Here is a 23,179-nt window from a genome sequence, read left to right as displayed (position 1 = left end):
ATGTGTGCATAGCATATATGTGAAAAAATTGATTTGAGCCATAATGCTATGCTCTTAGGACACTAAAACTGTGATTTTAAAATACATAACAAACTAATTGGTTTTAAATCAAGTTATTAATATAATACAGAAAAATATTCAATAATCACTGTGGGAATTCACCATAAATTTTGATAGATTTGCAATTTGAGATAGATGAGTAAAGCAGCCATAGTCCTAATATTTTATGCCCTAATTTCTGTGAAACAGTTCGAGATCATTAGGTTTATTGCTCACATTTAAGTTTTTCAACATTTTTTCAGCCCAAAGTTTTATTAATCTGATTAAAGTTTGAGTTTCAGATAAGCCAAATCCAGCTAGTACATGAAATATAAGTAATTCCCAGAGTAATCAAGCATGACTAGTTATTTTAATCTACATTTAACTGCAGTATATCTTACCTAAATTCAGATGCAAGACACATAACATAATGCAAAAGATTTCAACCTAAACTCTCAGGGGAATGCCATTTATTAGAAATTAAATGCCACTTAATTTCTTTGAAATTAAAGAAATATGTAGTACAAAAACTTGAACACATTAAAGAGGTAAAACTAACATGTTTTTTGGCATGTTGAAAGTGTGATCGGTACATCTTTTTTACAGTAAACGTAGGAGTTATTTAAGGAGAAGTTATTACCTGGTTGATATCCTCATTATGGCAGAATTCATAAGAGAGAAAATTTCGTGAAGGGGCCTCTGAAAGGAGTTTACTAATCCTTCTGTGGTGGGGTCATCACCCAGATCCATTGACCTATGAACTATTTATTATTTACTTAGGATACCACTATGCAGTGCAAGGTAGGATTCAAATATAAAATAAAGTATGTCCATATGGCTGTGCTTTTTGAGGAATTTAAGGCTATTGAATTTATTTGGGTTGAAAAGACTTGTGTGCATAGAGAGTGTTAGAGAACCATTCAAGAAATGTTTTTCGGCTTTATAATCCCACAACAATTTGGAAAGAAACATGCAGGGAGAAAGAGAGGAGAGTCATTTTAGGAGCATCAGAGAGAGAGAGGTAGGACTCGGTAAGATATAAATGAGGGGGAAAGGCCCCAGACGGCAGATAAAAGGAGATGATGACAACTGAGTGTCGATTCAGGAGAAGAGTGAAGCAGGTGTGGGTGTGGTGAACCCTGGGCACAGCAAAGCTCTACCAGCTGCCCTGAGAGTGAGGGCCTCTGCTGGTGGTCTGGAGGGAGGTTATTGGGTAGGCAGGGTGGAATCTGGCAAAATTCAACCCTATATTAAGGCCCAGAAAAGTTAAAAGACTTTCCCAGGCACATGCCTAAAATATGGCTGAGATGAGACTCAACTTAAAATACTATCGTCAATACCGTACCCTGGCCGGGTTATACAGGGCAGCAGTAGAGTGGTGTTGACCCTGAACTACCTTGTCTCAGTTGTAGGTAGGGGTAACTTTAGTGGGAATTACCCAATAATACAGCCAGTTTATCTAGAAACTATCAGTTTGTGCTTTTAATGGGCTCTTTATAGTTAATTTATTTTGCTCTTTTTTGGCTCTAATAGATGAGATGTCGTTGTGGTGTGTTTAATTTTCTAGCATGCAAAACAATGTATAAATAGGGCAAGTATATATAAGCTCAGTTTCTTAAATAGTGCAAATAATCCCATAAGAACAGTCTACAGCTGTCATATACCCTCCCCTGCCAATATCTACTAATGAAAGCAAAATATAATTGCAACATTATCATATTATATACTAACACCAGTGGTCAAAACTGTCTGTAAGTCGCCATTACAATCCCATCTAAGATAAAAATGGAAATCATATTTACTATGTATTTACCTAGCATTTATTTTATTTTCTAGGCTCTTCAATGGCCAACAAGGAATTATTATTCAAAATTTTAGCACAAGATCCATTCTCACGGTTACCAATGTGACACAGGAGCACTTCGGCAACTACACCTGTGTGGCTGCCAACAAGTTAGGCACAACCAATGCGAGCCTGCCTCTCAACCGTAAGTAACACAGTGTTGCCAAAATGCCCCCATGGGCCCCTTGGCTCCTCTCCATCAGTAGAGATAAAACATAACAGAGTATATATTCACTTTAGTATTCAGCCTGATGCGACATGTGCCTTACACAGAGGAACTTGGCCACATATGATATGGGTGTTTAAAATTTTACAATCTGTATAGACGTATGCATGTGATTAGAAAAAATGTCTTAAAGCTGAGAAAAGAAAAAAATGTATATATAATAGAACCCACTGAAAAACATCTTCTGGATAAAGACCATTGGTTTGGTGAGCATTTGTTTTGTTTTGATTTATTTTTAAAAATGTATTATATTATCTCTTTTTTTGTCAAGCACAGATTTGGTAGGTTATTTTTTAATATATTTTATTAATTATGTGATTACAGTTGTCCCATTTTTTCTCCCCTTTATTTCCCTCTGCCCTGCACCCCACCTTCCACCAGCATCCCTCCTCTCCCCCCGCCCCACTTAGTTCATGTCCATGGGTTGTACACATAAGTTCTTTGGCTTCTCCATTTCCTATACTATTCTTAACCTCCCCCTGTCTATTTTGTACCTATCATTTTTGATTCTTATTCCCTGTACTTTTTCTCCCATTCTCCCCCTCTTCTCCTCCCTGCTGATAACCCTCCAAACCCTCCATGTGATCTCCATTTCTGTAAGTCTGTTCCTGTTCTAGTTGTTTGCTTAGTTTGTTGGGGTTTTTTTATGTTCAGTTGTTGACAGTTGTGAGTTTGTTGTCATTTTACTATTCACAGTTTTGATCTTCTTTTTCTCAGACAAGTCCGTTTAACATTTCATGTAATAAGGGCTTGGGGATCATGAATTCCTTTAACTTTACCTTATCTGGGAAGCACTTTATCTGCCCTTCCATTCTAAATGATAGTTTTGCTGGATAGAGTATTCTTGAATGTAGGTCCTTGCCTTTCATGACTTCAAATACTCCATTCTGGCTCCATCTTGCCTGTGAGGTTTCTTTTGAGAAATCAGCTGAGAGTCCTAGAGGAACTCCCTTGTAGGTAGCTCTCTCCTTTACTCTTGCTGCTTTTTAGATTCTCTCATCTTTAATCTTGAGTAATGCAATTATGATGTGCTTTGGTGTGTGCTTCCTTGTGTCCCATTTCTTTGGGACTCTCTGAACTTCCTGGACTTCCTGGAAGTCTATTTCCTTTGCCAGATTAGGGAAGTTCTCCTTCATTACGTCTTCTAATAAGTTTTCAATTTATTGCTCTTCCTCTTCTCCTTTTGACACCCCTATGATTCAGATGTTGAAATGTTTAAAGTTGTCCCGGAGGTTGCTAAGCCTCTCCTCATGTTTTTGAATTCTTATTTCTTCATTCTATTATGGTTGAATGTTTATTTCTTCCTTCTGATCCAAATCATTGCTTTGAGTCCTGGTTTCCTTCACTGTTGGTTCCCTGTATATTTTTATTTACTTCACTTTTCATAGCCTTTACTTTTTCCTCTATTTTGCAACCATACTCAATCATTTCTGTGAGCATCCTACTTACCAGTGTTTTGAACTCTGCATCTGATAGGTTGACTACCTCTTCATTGCTTAGTTCTATTTTTGGAGTTTAGATCTTTTCTTCTATTTGGGCCATATTTTTTTGTCTCAGTGTGTCTACTACATAGTAAGTGGCAGAGCCTTAGGTATTCACCAGGGCAGGGTAACCCAGTCACAACATTGTGGTGCTGTATGTTGGGGAGGGGTTAGAGAGGGAACAATGCTGCTTGCTTGCTTCTTGGCTGGCTTTTTAGTCACAAATTGGGCCCTTCTTGTGCTGATTCCCAGGTGGGTGGGTTTTATACAGTCTAGGACCTTGTGGGTCTCTCCAACGAACTCTCCTGTGAGGCTTGGAATTTCTCCCACCACCACAACCCCCACAAGATTTTATAGCCAGAGGTTTTGAGGCTTTATTTCCCCAGGGTCAACCCCTGGGTTATGTGGTCTGTCTCGCTCCCCAATTATTCCTCCTGGTTTATCCTCATGCAAATGTGGGACCACCTGGTCCACCAGCCACTGCTTTGCTGCAAGTCCTCTCCACCCCAGCTGCCCAGCTCTGCCCCTCCTACCAGTCTGAATGAATGTTTCTTCTTTAACTCCTTGGTTGTTGGATTTCCATACGGTTTGATTTTCCAGCAGTTCTTGTTATTTTGGGGGTTTGAATTTGTTGGTGTCTTTCTTTTGGTTGTGTGAGGAGGCACAGTGTGTCTACCTACGCATCCATCATGGCCGCAGGTTCTAAGAGTGTGTTATATTATCCTGAAACATGGATTAATTTAGGTTGAATTTACTCTCAATTGATTTTCTTTAGACACTCATCTTGGAATAGCAAGAATTTCACATGCCATAGATAAAAGGAAATAGTAGGTAAATTATCATGTATAAAAATATTTTATCCATATAGAGAACATTTTTACTCAAAACTATATTTTAGAATACAACTTTTTACTAAAATAAAGAATACATTTACAATGTACCTTATTTTCCTAAGGACTAGAAATGAAAAAAAGGAGATCCAACATAAGGATGAGTTGAGGGGAGAACAACCTATTGTGATGTTTCTTCCTGCAATTATTTTAGTGCTTTTTTAGAAGCTGACTCACCAGCAAAGTGCTATAACCATTAAAAAGTTCTGATTTGGAAATGGAGTGTTTCCCAACATGTTCATAACAGAGAATACACTGTCTTTTCAGTTTTACAAAGTTAGCTGAATCATCCTTATCTCATATATTTTTATAGAAACCTGCTGTGTGTGTTTATAGCGTATCCATATATATATATATATATATATATATATATATATATATACACACTATCATCCCAGGTATATATATAAACCTGCTGTATATATATATTTATGCTATCATCCCAGGTATATATATAAACCTGCTCTGTATATATATATATACACACACACACACACATCCTGCTGTATATATATATATATATATATATATTTATGCTATCATCCCAGGTATATATATATAAACCTGCTGTATATATATATTTATGCTATCATCCCAGGTACATATATAAACCTGCTCTGTATATATATATATATATACACACACACACACACACACACACATACATATCCTGCTGTGTGTGTGTGTGTGTGTATATATATATATATATATATATATATATATATATATTTATGCTTTCATCCCAGGTATATATATAAACCTGCTGTATATATATATTTATGCTATCATCCCAAGATCATAAGCTATTTCTGAAGAACACAAATATTGTGGAGTTAATCACAGACATGATCATTTCCATTTTGCAGAAATGAGGATGGGATATATAATAGTCCTACTACTTAAAGTATACTATAATAAGGTTTGTGATTTGTGAACTTTGAATTATCATGATTTAGAAACCTCTGATATTAAATAAAAGATAACAATTTGTTGTTAATAAAAATACATTTGAAGTGGGACTGGTCGGGGTGGGGTGGAGGGAAGGGGAGAAAATGCAGACAATTGTAACTGAATAAAAATAAATAAATAATTTTTTAAAAAATGAAAAAAAACATTTGAAGATGATTTGTTCTATATAAGCTTTCAAACATCACCTACTTTGTTTTTTCAGCTTAATATTACTTGATGTTTTTATTTTTTATTTCTTTTTTATGTATTAGTGTTCAGTTACAGTGGTCCCACCTTTTTCCCCATACTCTCCCCTGCCTCCTCCTTCCACTTGCAGTCAATCCACCCCCTTGTCTGTGCCCATGAGTCCTCTGTCTGTGTACTTAATTGTTTTAGTATCTCCATGCTGAAAGAAAAACATTGCTTACCACACAGTAGGCATATATACTTGCTTCCGTTTCTGCCATGAGGATGATTTATTTAGTGTAATTATAAATAACATAAACCATTGAAACTATTATAGAGCAGTGTGAATTCTAATTTAATGCAAATATTGATATTTCTTTAGTATGTTATTAATATTTTAAATGGTTTAAATATTCAAGAATCTGGAAGGATAACTGAATTAAAACGGCAAAGTAAAGAAAAATTTAAGAGTTATTAACACATTAAGTTCTTGCTTTTTAAACTTCTTAATAACATTCTAATATTCAAAACATTAATGAATGCAACAAATGAGGAATGAATGTTACTTATTTAAGTGTGCGTGATACTCTGGCAACCTTAACACAATCATCCAGAAGTGAAGTGCTACTCAGAAGGCTTCTAAACATGGTATCATCAGAATGGACTTTGATGGTTTCTCTCTCTTTGCCACTGGCTTTCTGTTTGTAGAGGTGCTATGAAATGCCAGTGCAATTTGATTTATTTGTTAATCAAGACATAATGTGTAAATATTGTCTATAATCACAAACGTAGCTCTGGAAATTTGAAGAAATATCCATATATAAGAACTCTTGTATGACCTCATCTGGAGAGCTTATTGAACCAAACCTTTCTCTGTACAATAATTATTTTTATATATTTTTCATCTATTCACCAAATTATGTTTGTTAAGAAGACATACAAACAATATACATCAGATATCAAATTTAAGCACACAGAAGGTGAAGGGGATCAATGTTTAACTGAAAACATACGCAAAAATGAGACTTGGGGCAGTTAAACACATTTTTATGGTATTCTAAATCTCCTTGGAGTGGTACGGGTACCCAACACAGGCAAAGCGAATCTGAAAACTGTATGTGGGGAAAGGCAGCTCTCCTAAAGTGCTTACAATGCTAGCTGTAGCGAAAGCAATGTGTGCCTTGATAAGGAACTCCCCTCACATCCTTACAAGATCTACAGTGGGAGGGCCTTCAACTTCTAAATGGATCAAGACTAGAAGCCAGTCTAAGATGATCTAATCCTGGCCTGTGACCTGCTTTTTATATATATATTAAAAAAACTGTTACTGAAGATCAACCCTTTCTATAGCATGTGGAGAAAATTTGCCCATCTTTTCTAGGAGAAAGAAAGGAGGCTCCAGAGCCTGTGCCAGTATACACAGTAATATTTGGAACATACTATGAATAAGTAAATCTTCATGCTTTCAGGGTTTGTGTTTCTGTGTAGTTAATATGCTCAAAGACAGGGTAATAAAAAAGTGGGAGTTACCTAGCATAGTGCATATACGTAGCAAACACTGAAACTGGTAGATAATAGCATTTCAACAGAGCCTTAGCCACTGTGGATCAGCTACCCATCCATAGTTATTTAGGATAAATCCTGAGGCTGTTAACAATCTACTCCTAGTTTTTAATAACCTACATTTTCCAGATCAGCAAGAAGATAAAAGGCAATAAACTGTAATTTTGAGCTTTGCCTTAGCTAACACCATCCAAAATGGAATGTAGACATTTTTGTTGTGTAAATATTTTAGTGTGTATGCTTCACATAAAGGGAGTCAAGAAAGTCTTTGTTTGAACCACAGTTTTACCGCATCTGTTATGTGTGACTTTGAGTAAGTTGCCTAAATGCCAAAGCCTAGGTTAATTCATTTATAAAGTGAAGGCAATGATAGCTCCCACCAGGATAAAAATGAAATGAAATGAAATGATGCACATAAAGCATTTATCACTCATCCTGTGTCAAAGTAAACATTCAAGAAATGTTAACCATTGTTATTATATCATATCCCCCAACATCACTCACTTTCTTCAAAAAGTTGCATATAGATGGCTGATTTTATTTGACAACTGATTGCCAGGACTTTATTGAGTGTTTAGATAGTACACACTTACTGGCAAGCCAGAGAGAAGGTGTGCACATTTGAAATAATATCCCAACTCTAGCTTATACCCTCATCCTTTGCCCACCACAGGAACCAGATTTTGTGGCACTAATTCCAGATTAAATGTGACATTTGCAGCCTACAACTTTAGACATCTAGGGGATTCAAAGTGTAAAGACAGAACTGGAACAATTGTTCTATTCTGAGGCTTAGTCAATTCAGTGTATAGTAGCATTCATTTTTTAAACATATATATTTGCTGCCTACCATGTGCAAAGCACTGTGTTAGATTAATATAACTGGAACCCCATCCTCACATAATGCTTAGACAAATGAGTTAATGGGGATGAGAAAACAGGTAACTGTGATGCCGCATAGTCAATAGTGCCGTGTGAGGGCAGAGAGGCAGCTGATAATTCCGTCTCAGGTCTTATGAATGAACTGTCCTCTAAAGTGGGTCATATCACCATATGCATTATAACCAAGACAACTCAAATACCATTTTAGCCATCATTTTCTCATTTTTAGAGGCAGAGCTTTTCAGAATTTATTCAACTATCATGAGCACAATTAGAGAATGATCAAGTCAGTCTCAGTGCCTCAGGGCAAGCTATAGAGATGACCCTTGAACTAAGGATGTGATTGCGTTGAGCCTGGGTATGAGAATGATAATGAGAGAGGGCGAAAAAGAGAGAGAGAGAATGAGAGAAGTTCTCTAGTAAGAAACAGCTCTGACATGGCAGTATGAAACTATCTGACACATTTGAAGACGTGATTAGAATAAAAGATAAAAGAAGAGAGTGTTAAAAGCTGAGGCTGGACACATTGGAGGAATTAGGACAAGAAGAGGTGAAAATGAATTTTGACTTTATCTTTCTGGTTTTGGAAAGCAAAAAAGAAAAGGATATAAACAGATTTAGTTTCTAAAAGATGTTCTTAGGTAATGTAGAGGGCTAAACCCAGCTTATTAGGTTTGCAATAATAAAGGCAAAAGAAGATAATTGCACAAAAAGAGCAGCAGGAATGAGAGAGTTGAAAGATAATTAGGAGAGAGGAGTTAATGAATAGAGACTATGAAAGGAATTATAGGACTCTAGGTAACCCCCACATCTGGAGAGAATAAAATACAATTGTAGGAATTTAGGTAACTCCCAACATTTAGTCTGGATGACATTTACCAGGATAGAACATGGAAAGATTTGCATTTTTAGATTTGGGAAGAAGGTAGAGATTGAAAGAAGAGAAATAAGTTTAATTTTAAACATATTCAGTTGGAAGTGATGTTCAGTAAGGTAGCTGGATATGAAGTCCAGAATGGAGATGCGATTTGGAAGTTATCACAATTGAGGTGGTAGTTTCAGTTATGAAAATAAATAATATTTCTCATAAAGACCATGTAGAGTGAAGAGATGGGCAAGGACCAAAATCCAAGCAAAATCAACATCAAGAACATTGAGGAGGAGGGAGCAGAGGAAGAGAAACATCCTGCAGAAGCATGTGTTGATGGAGAGGCAGAAGATGATCAGCACTGTGGAACCCATGGAAGGAGACCAGGACGAGAAGAGGAAAGGTCAGCAATGCCGATGCTACATCAGATCAGAGAAAGTCTGAACATCAACCACTGTCTCTGACAATTGGCACTTACTGGTGATCTTCACCAGACCAGTTTCTGTAGAAAACGGACCCGATGCCACATTGCTGTGGATTAAGGTTAAATAAGCAGATGAGGAAGCAGAGACATGAGCAGTAAACTCCTCTTTCCACAGGCTAGGCTAGGAAAGGAAGAACACAGGCTGAAGATCTGCCCTGATGACCCAGCAGCTGGTCGGAATTGGGCTTGCTAAGGCCCAACCTCTGTGTGTCTATCAACAAGTCCCAACCTACAAAGATGCAGAAATCCCAGCCTTTGGGGAACAACACTCTCCATACTTCTTGCTTTTTTTTTTGCAAGCCTCCCTCATTCCAGTTGTCCTCTTTTCTCACATCTTTCTTGGGTCCTAGAGAAATAAGGAAGGGTTTGATTTAATAAGAAGTTACCTTCAAGGCCTTTGCCTTCCATGGCCTATAAGCCTTAGACTATAACTATAAGAGGGACTGTAGTTACAAGTACAGAAGCTAGTAATTTCATCTATATAATTACTTCAGGTAGAGAATATACTTAGTCAAGGAAGGGGAAAACAAACCATGTAGTGAAAAAAACACAGCAAAGCTAGTATACAATGAATCCCTTATCCTCTAGATTATCTGTCCAGAAATTTCTGAAATATGTCTGCATTTAAAAAGTCTCTTTGTGTTTGTGTGTGTGTGTGTGTGTGTGTATGAAAGAGAGAGAATAAGAATATTTTCAGTAACTGTAGATCAGCCTCAGGGAACAAGTGTTTTAACAAAATTAATAATGGATATGATGTGCCAGCTATTCATAGAAAAAAGTTTATTAAGTAAAAAATTAGAATTCATAATTATTTGGTATTTTCTTATAATTTTCAACTGTGTTTTTTGCTTTCTGAAGCTAAGCAATTGAACAGGTGATTCGTCTAAGTGTTCTCTTTAAAGAATGTGAACTGAGTGGTCCCATTCTGCCATCTATGGGTCCGATCCATCAAATGTACACCACCTTTCGATCAGTAATGTAATAACCAATAAAAGTCACATGTGTAAGTAAGACATTTTATATATGTTTCATTTCCCACTTTCACAAAAGAACAGATACTTATCATAGAACATGTACTAAAAGACTCATAATCTAAAGGGAAATAAGAAAAACCATTAGTTAGAAGGAAGAAATCTTAGCTAGATAAACCAAGTGCTTAAAGCTTGCATAGCTTTAGTTTTAACACAGCCTTCTCCTGAGACCCAATATGTGAAAATATTTGGGGCAATTCAAGCTTTAATATTAACAGAGTCTTTGTTTACAGTCCCAAATGATAATAATAATATTATTACAATGTGTGGATGCCAACCCCCTTTTTAATGTTTTCTCAAAAGTGTGGTGTCAAATCTTTTGCTAGAAGATAAGTCTTTTTTTAAAGATTGTATTCATTTATTTTTGGAGAGAGGGGAAGAGAAGGAGAAAGAGAGGGAGAGAAACATCAGTGTGTGGTTGCCTTTCACGATCCCCCTACTGGGGACTTGGCCCACAACCTAGGCACATGCCCTGACTGGGAATTGAACTGGCAACCATTTGGTTCACAGACTTGCATTCAATCCACTGAGCCATACCAGCCAGGGCTGAAGATAAGCCTTAACAATGATATAGGGACTTCTTTTCTTGAGTGTTTATGTGCGCACAGGCACACACATTTTTATCCCAAAAAGAAACCATTTGTCTCAGAAATATTACACATAAAATATTCAAAGGACCCATCAAAACTGTCTTTTCCCTGCCTTAGCAACCCTGTGGAGACAATAATGAAGTTCAAATTTTAAATGCTTTATACAATGAGTGCTGTTTAACTTTCTGGAAAATCTCTCATGTTAGAGAATATTACTTCCCAGTATGCTTAATTTGATGGACACCTCTTCTTTGATATTAAAATATATATTATATGCATATTTTATATACATGCATGTATATATGTATACACATATATATAATCAGTAGCTAGTATCCAAAAAGAAATGGAAGAGACTATTAGAGAAAGTAAGAACATGGATAGCATAACAGTGTTTCCCTCGTTAGATCTGACTGATACAGGAAAACATTATTTTTTCACTGATTTGTTGAATATAGAACCAGCTGTGCCCTTGCACGTAATATTTCATCTCTCTGCTTGCTTCAAATGTCCTACATGCCAGTTAGCAATCGCATGGGCTCTGGTATTTTTGACTATTATGATGAACCTTGATGTCATGTGAAAGGTGATACCACAAATCTGAATGATTCATGTTTTGGATTGAACTTGATCTCCCCTCCTGCAACTTCAAAGAGATAGCAGTAATAAATTTGGACTTGATGATTGTTGAAGACAGCATGCTGTGTGGGGCAACTTGCTTTGTCCTTACCGCTTTATGTTAATAGGAAGACTTCTGTGGGTGTTTTAGCAATAAATATTTGTCAAAAGTTAGGTTTGCTGTCGCAGGTAGATTTTGATGTAGCTAAATTGGCTTATCGAATTGCACTCTACTCAACAGCAATACACAGGCCCCAGCATAATTGTAAGACCAATCAATAGCCAGTGCAGTCACATTTGCTGGAGTGTGGATGAAACAAGGGGATTTTGTTTTTTCCCCAACCTTACCTAAAACCTGTGTGCATTCTTGAGAAGCCAGACACAAAGTGGTCATTCAGTGCCATTTGTGAGGAATCCCACAGATTGACACAGAGGAGCTGCTGGGACCTGTGTTGGCCCAGCTTGCCAAATTGCCACTAGTGAGAACCAAATACAGACGCTAACACAGCTTTAGTTACCCATGTCAGTGTCAGGACGTTAGAGTGGAGTAGTTTCAGATATCACCTACTCAGTGTTTTTCACCCTTTCTAAAGCAATGGATTCCTTTCTTTCCTTAAATAAAACCTTATGCAAACCGTTCTATATGCCAAATATAAAATTGAAGTTACTTTGGTTGAGTTGAAGATAAACCTGGAAAATTCCCTCTGTTTCCTTCTGTATCAGATGACTCAGTGACCATAAGGCCTGTCAAACGTCATAGAGTTCCAGAAAATTGGGTTTTAAAATGTTCGGTCCAGACCAATCTGTTCACTTTGTAGTTGAGGGATTTGAAGCCCAGAGAAGGCGAGTCAGAACTCAAAGCTGCATTGTCACCGCAGATCGAGGGCTAGGACTTAACTTAGCTTTTGCCCACTTCCAGGGCTCTTTCCACTGTACCCCCCAAGAGCTTTGGACTCACACAGACCTGATTTGAAACAGCAATCCCGCACTGCAGGATGTGAACAGTTCTCTCAACCCCAGCTTTTAAGTCTCCGTTATCTCATCTCTAAAATAGGGAAAATAACCTATTTTATAGGATTTGTTTATGAACATTAAATGAGATAAGATATATAAAGTGACTAATATATAGTGCCTAATCCAAAGCAAGTGCTATTTAGTTCCTAGCATGTTTCCTTTTCTTTCCTCTCTGTTATGTATAATCCAAACATTGAAGGGTAAACCGAAAGAGACTCAGATCTACATCCCCTTAATAACTGTGTAACTTTATCTCACTGAATACTCCAGAACAGCACTGGTTCTTTGATTTGTTTATTAATGCACTTATGTATATCACTATGATATCGTCTTTTTTGTTAGAATTATTAATTAAATCAGCCATGCACACAAGCATTCACTGGCACTGATGGGAAAAAAACAGTCAGGTTGATAGAGAGGGTTGTACAAGATTAATTACTCTACTAATGTATTTCTCTCAGGTTAAGAGGCAATTTGACAGCTGCATCTTCAAGCTACTAAGACTGTACATATGTCCCTGTAGCTGACAAAGAGTCAGTAAATGCCAAAGAGGGAAGGGAGCTTTGATATTTGCCACTGTCATTGATCAGCCTTGAAATGTATCAGCTTTGTGGGAATTAAGTGTCAAAAAAGATATTAAAAAATTAAAAGGAGTTTTAAATTTAACCATAAAATTTTATTGGGATCCCTAGCTTAAGAGTCAGTTTAAGTTCTAGTCTTTGCTTGTAGATACTTAAGTGAAAAACTCTCTGGCCTCAGTTTCTTCATCTATAAAATAGGAGAGTAGAATAATGAATCTTCATGTTCTCTTTCAGCTATAGTGCTTTAAGGTTCTAAGAAATCTATATGTTTTAAAATAGCACTTATTGATTGATTGTTATTAAAAAACAGTTACATTTACTCCTTAACAAAGTAAAAATTTTGCCAATATTTTCCCTTCTGTACATCTTTGTTGTTGAACTCAAAATTATTTTTTGTTGACAGAAAAAATTGTATTTTAATGTCTTTTGCTCTGTGGTGAGTTTCCATAAAGTTTAGTTCAATAGCACTGCTGGCCTAATCATGTTGTCATCTCTGCAAAGAATTTTACTCTGCAGGGAAATTTCCTTTATGTTCACAGTTTCAATTCTGTTGGCCAATAACCTATGAAAAGGCACTAGAATAGACTCCTTTGCTTGCTGTTTTATTTCACAAAACTGTAACCCTATAATAAATTAGACCAAAATGTGACCCTATACATATGGGAGTTGTGGCTGTTAAGACTTTGCAAAAACAAAATATGCCAACATTTCCAGACTTAAAAAAAGGCATATTACCAGCCTCTGTTTCAATAGTGGCTTTCCTAGTATTTACTCTGACAGAGCCCTATTAGAGGTTGTTGAGAGATCTCTCTCCCGTTATTCTAAGAAGCCTCTTAAAGAATATCGACCCAGCATGGGCTGTTTTCTCTGCAGCTCTGCCTACATGTGAAGTCTGATCTAATGGTCTGATCATATGATATCTAAGCTACTCTCCCACCTCCATTTCCATTGTGATTCTTTTTCTAAAAAATGAAAATGGGGCCCCTAATATAAGATCCAACAATTTGTGTAAAATGATTATTATAAAGTGCTAAGTGGCATTACCATAAAATTTCCCATTTCTCCTTAGGCAGTGTGAAACATAATTAATAGAGAACATCACCAAAAGAGAAAGTAAAGTAAAATTGCTCTCCCCCCGTTTTGGCGGTCCAGATTTAAGAAAAAAGAGAAAGAATTAATTGTGAAAGCAATGGTATTTCAATGCGCCATGTTTCCTCTGAAGCGCTGTCCATTCCGTTTCAGTGGTCATAACACCGTGGGGGACGCGACTGAAGAGGCCACGCCCTTACCGAGTGTGGCCCTGCCCCATGGGCTGGATTTCCTTACTTGTACATACAATCCATTCGGATTTCTCTCCAGAGACACAAACTAGATTTGGCCCAATCTATACTTAAGTAAGATTTGAACAAATCAAGTAAGATTTGCTTGCATAGAAATATTATTTCACCCATGGCATGACCAGACATTTTTAGTAAGTTGAGTTTTTCCAATTCCATACTTTTTTAACAAGTTTTCTCTTCCAACACTTTTAAGGAAAAGAGGTAACGTTGGTTACTCAGTTCTAAAATGTGTTCATAGACAGCCACATACTCTTTGGTTTCCTTTCTTTAATTTTTTAATCAATCAAATTAGTGCATTTGTAGGGCAGCCTAATGAGTGAGGCCGATCAGATTTCTTGTCACACAACCATTAGAGTACCACTCGGTCCATTTACAAGGAATCACAGGTTTTCTGAAGTACTTCCTAAGACAAGTTATAACAATATATTTTCCTAAACCTGGCAGAATAATAGCTTATGCTTTAAGAATTAGTGTCCCTACCTATAGGGAATGTTATATTTTCTCCAAAAGAAATCATAACATCTTGGGAGCATTGTAGTTTATGATATAATAACATACTTACCCAAATGTAGGTAATACCTATAATCAAACTATTTCACTGAGTAAATTCATCTTTGAGAAGACTCGCATGAGCTGTGGTGGCACAACAACTCCACAGGCTTGACTCTGCTGGAAGAAGATTAATTGAAAGGGTTTCTTTCTCTCAAGCTAGCATACTGCCTGTTGGAGTTCGTATTTGACATTCTTTGTTACACCCATTTTCCTTCACACTTCAGAACCACCTGTATTTCTCCAACATCCCTCCTGCCAGCAGCGCCTGGAAGCATGGGTCTTATATGCCAAAATAGTCTTAGACTGCCACGCATCACTATCATAATATTCTTCCATCTATAATTTACTTGTTCCCATACCCCCTGATTCTTTTTTCCCTCTCATTCTTGTCATCATTATATATATTTCAAAAAGACAAAAACCAGTACTGACTCACATACTATTAGAGACAGGCACTCTCATCTGCTATTTATGTTCTACTTTCTGAATTGTCCCCTCTTTTTTCCTTTCTTTCTCTCATTTTTCCTCAACTCCAGGACTTAATCATTACCAAATGAGATAGGTAGATGCTTCTCTAACCAGGAATATGGATTTGAGATGGAACTAAACAGTTCCTGAATAGGCAAGCTCAAAATTGCTTTTGAAAGCTTCATCACTGAAAATGTAATCAAACTTAGCTTACCCCAAATTGATTGAAGTTGCAGCCCAAGGGCCAACCTTTGACCAGGGCGGCATTCACACTAGCATTGATTCCACCTGCAATTGAATTACTCAGGCAATTCTGTGCACTTTCAGCTTCAGCCCTGGAGTGCAAGTGGCCAATTTGGGAAGCAACTTGGTCATGCTTGAAATTTGCAGGAAGATTTTCTCATACGTTCCTGGGGAAAAATCAGGCTTACTTTTAAAAAATATTATCCTAGTCTCAGAACTGGCTGGTGAAGGATATTTGGTTTATTTTTGTTTCGATTTGAGAAAATGTTGCTTCTCTCACAGAATCTTATCTGACTCTAATCCTTTGATACATGTACTAAAATTTAGGGGAAATGAAAATTAATGAGGGAAAAATAAGGGAATGTAATATCGTGCTATTAGAAAGATAAAAAGCTCAGAAACACACTGAATTTTATAGTTCTAAAAGCACAAGTTAAAAAAAGAATATGTTTACTGAACCTTCTGTAGGTCTCCATATCATTGCATTCTATGACACACCTCCCGCCCTACCCTTCTGAAACGTTTTGTAAGACTGGCACAAAGAAACGTTGCAAACACTCTTCCAGGTCCTACTAGGCTTTCGTTATGCATTTCTATTTTCCGTGTTTACCTCCCTGTTCTACATGGGAATTGTATAGCATCTACCCTCCTCGCAAAACTGCTTTTCACACAGAACTTACTATCTTTATGTCCTTCTTTTACATTCTCATAATTAAGATTAACTATAAAATTATATAATTACAAGGAACTTTTGAGCTATTATTACATCTGGTTTTTTTTATTTGCTCACCCAGAGGGTGGGAGTAGCACATATTAAACAGAATACATACGTGAAGCACCTGGTGCCTAGTAGGGCTCATTTAGTTGTCTTTCCTTTCTTACATAACTTCAATCCCCCATGTTACATCTATACTTTCTTGAACTTCATTGTAAAGTAGGGATAATTTGATTTAGTCCCCTCAAACCTATATACAGTTGTGATTTTATTCTGTCTTCATGATAAACTCATGCATACCTAAGTGTCCACATAAGCACACAACATTCCTTGTTTCCATTTGCTGCAACATAAAATATTTTCCCCTTAAAATGGACTTTACCGCGATGCCTCATTCCTACTCCACATTCACTTTAAGCAACATTTTACATGAAAGCTGGGAAGCCTCGAGGGATGTTTATCTTATAATGTTTTAATCCTATGAAACCAGAGAGAAAAAATATAATACCTGGTCATTACAAGTGCTCGAAGTCTCACATGAACATCACAATGTACTTCAGATCCAGTGTTGTCCCCCCTAATCTGTCCAGAGTCAGGGGAGGAGGGATACACGTGAAGTTGCTTTTTGACGTAGGTGGAATCACTTTTTTTATATCACCCCCTCAAAGAAATTAAATCATTTTCATGTTTTCTTACTTGTTCACAAAAAGAAAACTGCAGTTTATAGGCTGCATACTTTGAGACTTAATGTCCTAATTTTAAAACTTTAGTATTTATGCACTTACTCAATTTATAGACCATTTAAATGCCTAGTCCTGTGCTATGTTTGGAATATAAAGGTGAGCTTAGAAGACTTGATCCCTAACCTTTGAAGACTGCTATGTTTTAAGGGGAGGTTGAGGACACAAATAGTTACCACAAAGTGTGGTCAATTTGTAGAGGTGAGAGAGAGGTGGGGGGGATTGTTAATGAACAAAGAACATCCATATGGACGGAGCACTGAAGGTGACTGAAGAAAACGTGGAAAGATGAAGGTGGGGAGAAAGGAGGTGATGGCTCCTGAAAGGCCCCATAAGCAAATGACACCTTCTTTTTTAAAAAACGTTTTTCTTTTATTGTTGTTCAAGAATAGTTGTCTCCATTTTAACATGTTACAGAAGTGCCATCAGCCAAATATCTATTTTTATGTATTGCTGATTAGTTTTAAAATGTTAGTGACAAAAAAGACAAATAAGTATATTTGGAATATTATAAAATACTCTGGTTCTCAAGTTGTCTCAGGCATACTAAAGCAACCCCAGTTACTGGGATAAAGGCTGCTTGTGGTCTGAGCCTTAATTCCTCTGCCACTTCGGCATTCCTCAGATACACATGCCTATAACTTGCCTCCTTATGTGTCTAGAAAACCATAAGTGCCTGTGCCAATTTTACTTAAAGGAAGAGCACTTAGTTCACTCTGGTGGTCTGTTGTGCTGATCAAATAGTAAAACAATTAGTATTGAACTATTGAATGAGATTTTTAACCTTTTAAAACTACCCCCCCCTAATTTTTTCTAGTACACTGTTAATCTGTTAATCTATCCACTAATGTACACTATCATTGTTTGGTCTAATCTCTTTTTCCTTCAAATTATACAGGACACTAAAAGAAGCTCTCCAAAGATACTTTAAAGCAAAAATCTTGAATATCTGCATACCATAATATAGTTAAATACTCTTGCCCCTGAATGAACCCATAGAAAACTTCCCTATATGCATTTATAACACATTATTTTCTAATTAGAGAACCGTGTGATTAGTAATGCCATAGTAACAGCTGATTGCTAAACTTAAAAATTATTTTTATTTCTTGGAAAACAGCCCATAGCGATAGTTTTACCAATTTAGTTATGGTCTCTTCTTTCCAGTGAAACATCTGGCTTAGTATATACTTTCCTTAGGTGAGAAAGCTAAAAGGGTTTAGCACAAATTCAGCCCCTCTATTAATCTGCAAATAATATAAACTCCTGTGCATATCACAGTCTATTAATGGCTGAACAGTAATGTGGGGAAAGGGAAGTATTCAGAGAAACATATAGCAGCCTCTGATCAGTATGGCAGGTTGTGAGATCAGACTTAGTACCTAGGCTCAATTAGAGAAGGAGGAAAGGCAAAATGTAACCCAGTGTTCTATCTAGATAAGATAATCATGGCTTCAGGAGTTTAGAGAGAGGTACTAAAAAAAAAAATGAAAGGAAAAAAGAAAGAGAAAGAAAGACAGAAACTAGCTCCTCGCCAGTATTCTGTTGATAATGATTCAGAATCATTCTCTTCAAATACAAAGGACATTGTTATTATCCTTTGTGATGTATAATAGTTGAGTTCAATGTGAGGTAGGGCTAACTTTTAACAATTTTGAAACATACTATGCTATGTTGTTATTGTTGTTGTTGTTTATAAAGGAAAATACAGCAAACTGACAACTTTATACAGAACAATTTCAGACTAAAAATTGGGCTTATTACTACGTAGATGGAAAACAATAAGCTGGAACCTTTTATGATGGTGTTGGGAAATGATTAATTCAACAATGTGTGTGTGAGTCTATAAAGCTAGATTAAAAATCAGCTAATATTGATTTCAGCTCTTCATGGCCACCATTAAGTGTATAGTTTATAATTGTTGTAATCCATTCTAAAACACCATCAGATATGTGGTCATTTAAGTACATATTTATGTTTGTCACTTACAGGAGCTGGGTTGTTCCCTCCAAATTGTCAATGGCTTGTTGATGGTTTCAGCCTTGTCACAGGCTTTTTCACGGCTGATCCTTTAAAGCTGTAAAATTCTAACATTTGTCTTATGTAAAATGACCTTTGAAACTAAACATCTAAAACACATGTCTAGAAACAAAAGAAAGTAATTTTATCTACATGCTACTTTCCCATTAAAAATCTATGAAACCAAAGTCCTTAGAGATCCTCCACCAGAAGGGAAGGAGTATTTTATGTACCAATGTATCAGTTTTATTCATTAGTATTGAAATCCTGTGGATAATTTTCTATTATAATGTTTCTAAAGCATCAGTTTTAGGGTTAGGGATAGTGGTGAGTGACAAAACCCAAACTAATGACTTAAACAAAATACAACTATTTTTCTCTTACGTGTAAGCCTGAAACAGGGCATCCGGAGCTGAAATGGCCACATAATATCAAGGACATAGCCTCCTTGAATGAGGTTGTTTCACTTTGTAGCATCTGTTCCCAAGTTCCTTTGTTGTCAAAGGTATGCCAGTACAAAGCATCATATCTATACTTCAGGCTGCAGGAAGAACAGAGGAAAGGAAAAGATCTCACCATATTTTAAAAATAAACACTTCCCAAAATCTGTACACCACTTACACTTCTTTTTTCAAGTGAAATTGTGTTTTATAAATAATTTTTAATAAAAATTATTAAAAGGTGCAGTGTGATGATTTTTGTATGCACACACACAGTGAAGTGATTACTACAGTCAAGCTAATTGTATCTCCCACATAGTTATAGTTTGTGTGTGTGGAGTAAGAGCATCTGAACTCCCTCCTAGCAAATTTCCAGCATTTAATACAGTGTTATTACCTATAGTTATCATGCTGTACATTAGATCCCTAGACTTAATTGCTTTATATAACTTCAACTTTGACCAATATCTTCCTGTTTCTTTCCCAAGTGTGAGTAAGTAAAATAATAAGGTTTTCTGAAAGATTCACAAGCCCCTCGGGCCAAAATAGGGCATGTATTTATTGATATTTCCAACATTGAACAAACGTGCTGAGTCTTAGAGGGGAGCACAATAACAGGGAATTCTTAAGACATAGACCCTGTTTTTAAGGAACTAAGCATCTATAAATTCTCATCAACTCTTTCATGCTTCTCTCCCACTCATTTCATACATGCAGAAATCCTTCCACAGAGAACAGATAATAACTATTCTTTGGCATAACTAGTTAATGGTAGAACGTAGATAAGAAATCAGATCTCCCAACACTTTGCTTTTGGCAACTATGCTAAAAACAACAAAAAAAACCAAACAAATAGCTAAGGAAATCTTATGTCAATGTCTATGAAGTGTCTGAGATTTTACTCTACTTATAAGCTAATGTCAGCACAGTTTCATGGATGTTAGCAGGCAATGCAAAACTCCTGGGTCAGAGATGTAAGACCTTATTACTCACAGTAGCCAGAGAGTCACCAAATTTGCATCTGTTCCCTGAGCCCAAGATTCCTACAGAAGCAAGGTGCATGGCTTGCATAGATGCTGTAGACGCCATGGGTTTTGTGAGAAGATCGCTGAGTTTTGGTAACCCAGTGTTTTATAGCAGCCAGTAAGCAAGCCTGCTCAGAGGGAGACATTGCCTCATTCTACAAGAGCTTGAGCAAAGAGCGTTTACTCTTTATTCTTTACTGAGGCCTTGCAATCTTAGCATTTGCAACAAATCATGCAGCAGTGTGAAAGACCGGCGAAGGAGTGTCTTCCTACAACCTGGAGAGGTGGAGAGATAAACATGGTGGATGTACCTTCTAAAGTAGCTCCTCCCAAACTGCACTAGGCACAATAATATACTGAGGACCTTGGTAAATGCACAGATTCAATAATTCTGAAGCATAAACTGAGATTCTAAATTTCCTTAACTTCCCAGGGATGCTAATGCTGTGAGTCCAAGGAACACCCTTCATTAACTAATAAGGCTCTAAGGGGCGTTTGATTAGGTCTGAAAATGGCTTATTTCAGGCACCATATTCTAGATTCTGGACCTCTATCTCGAAAACCCAGAGAGTCTCTCTAGTTCCCTGGCTAGGACTTAGCAGACTATGGGAAACTGATACTGAATAAAAATGTAGGAGTCCAAAACATATATCTGAGTAGACCCCTGAATACTGCTTTATTAATTTTCAGTAAGAGAGTGACTTGGATTACAATGGCCATGTTATCACAATCAGCTCCTTCTGTTCCGAAAATGAAGGTATGAGAGAAGCCGTGTTATAATCAGAAGTCATTTTATTAATTCATCATGAGATGTCACTGTGTGAGGAGAGAAAATACTTCAAGTCTGTAGGGTTAGCCACTCACTCTCTGCAGCCAGGACACCAAATCATAATCAGTAGGTTGCTTGGTGAGCATGGAATCAGAACAAGGGGATATAAATAAATCAAATATTTAATGGCATCAGTGTAAAATCAACATTGTTTCATTCTTCTCAAAAAATGGCAGTTACCAGTAGCACAAAATATGCACAAAGTTCAATAACCCCAGCTCTCTTTTCTCTGAGTGGCATCCACCTGACATCCATCTCTAAATCTCTCCCCTCCCCAGATTTACCTCTGTGACTTTTCTTTATCTCTGTACGCAGCTGACCAGATCCTAGAGCTCTGTTTCTTTGCCCTTAGGGGTAATGTGTTCTTTGTTTAAATGTGTTCATGTAGTCAAGCAGGTCTCTGTCAAGTTCTGTTTGCTACATAATCTTTTTGTCCTTAAAAGGTAATTTTGCATATATTTGTTCTGATCAGTTGCATTCATAACTTACTCTCAAAGGACAAGCTCATTTTCAATTCTGCAGGTGAGGTGGGGCATAACCTATGCAAAGGGCATTCAGTCAAATGCCCGCTAATTATCTCATTGCTTATTTCTTCAACTGATCATTTGGGTTCTCTGTAAAAATAAAATAAAATAAAATACTCTCAAACAAAAACTTTAAAATGAGCTTTTTATTTTTCTTGAAATCATTTTAGGAAAGTTGCCATTGAGGGCCATATTTATGAATTACACTATCGCTGTTCAAACCACATCAAGTATCTGCAATGTTTTGATTAATCTCTATGACTAATCTGGTCAGAACCTGCATGTATTTAGAATACGTTTCTAAATATTATGAAAAGGCATTAATTTTATACACATACACACACACATAAATATAAACATACAAGGTCTGTCCAAAAAGTTACCCAGCCATGCAACATGAAAAATAGGGACATTTACTGAAGAAGATACAAGATACAAGAAACTTTGTACATAGGACAATGACACCTCAAATCCCTTCAAAGCAGGCACCTTGGGACCTCACAGAGTTCTCCCAGTCTCTATCAGCTGCCCCATCATATTTTCCTGAATCTCATAGATGGTCTGGAATCTCTTTCCTTTCGGTGGTGATTTTAGTTTAGGGAAAAGCCAGAAGTCACCAGCACCAAATCTGTCTGTAGGAGAGCTGAGTCACCTGGATGATATGATGTTTTGCAAAAAAAATTTGCACAAGAAGTGATGCATGAGTGGGCACATTGTCATGATGAAGCTGCCAATCACCAGTTGCCCATATCTGTGGCCTTCTGAATCATCTGAATAGTTTCTTCAGAGGAATGTTCAAGCTTAATTGAAAATTTGATGCAGATTTGTTCTTCTACTTGCTCAGTCAGTAGATGTGAGAGCCACACAGTACACACACTCACTCAGCAGTGTGTACCTCCCCAATGACTAGTACGGTGAAGTCATCGTTCACCATGTACATTCCAGTCCACCCTCCTTGGATGCCAGGTTACATCAATGTCTCACAAACTACTGTAGTTATATTAACGATGACTGGACTTTTTCCGGATAGACCTTGGTAC

The 23,179-nt window shown here is 36.9% G+C and overlaps 1 protein-coding gene across 2 annotated transcripts in view; it reads left to right on the top strand.

Annotated features, from left to right (window-relative positions):
* The window catches only part of NEGR1 (neuronal growth regulator 1), an 837,263-nt gene that overhangs the window by 652,722 nt on the left and 161,362 nt on the right, over window positions 1-23,179 (top strand). Inside the window, exons 6-7 of one of the 2 annotated variants that reach the window (XM_045199587.2) lie at window positions 1,876-2,027; window positions 9,151-9,437. In XM_045199587.2, the coding sequence (XP_045055522.1) occupies window positions 1,876-2,027; window positions 9,151-9,164 (166 nt within the window). In that variant the 3' untranslated portion in view covers window positions 9,165-9,437. Of the gene's footprint in view, window positions 1-1,875; window positions 2,028-9,150; window positions 9,438-23,179 lie in introns of those variants that run through there. The other variant, XM_024565484.4, reaches the window with a different exon arrangement.

This window comes from Desmodus rotundus, chromosome 3 (genome assembly GCF_022682495.2).
Source record: "Desmodus rotundus isolate HL8 chromosome 3, HLdesRot8A.1, whole genome shotgun sequence".
In the NCBI taxonomy this organism is placed as follows: domain Eukaryota; kingdom Metazoa; phylum Chordata; class Mammalia; order Chiroptera; family Phyllostomidae; genus Desmodus; species Desmodus rotundus.
This window is presented reverse-complemented; position numbering and strand designations above follow the sequence as displayed.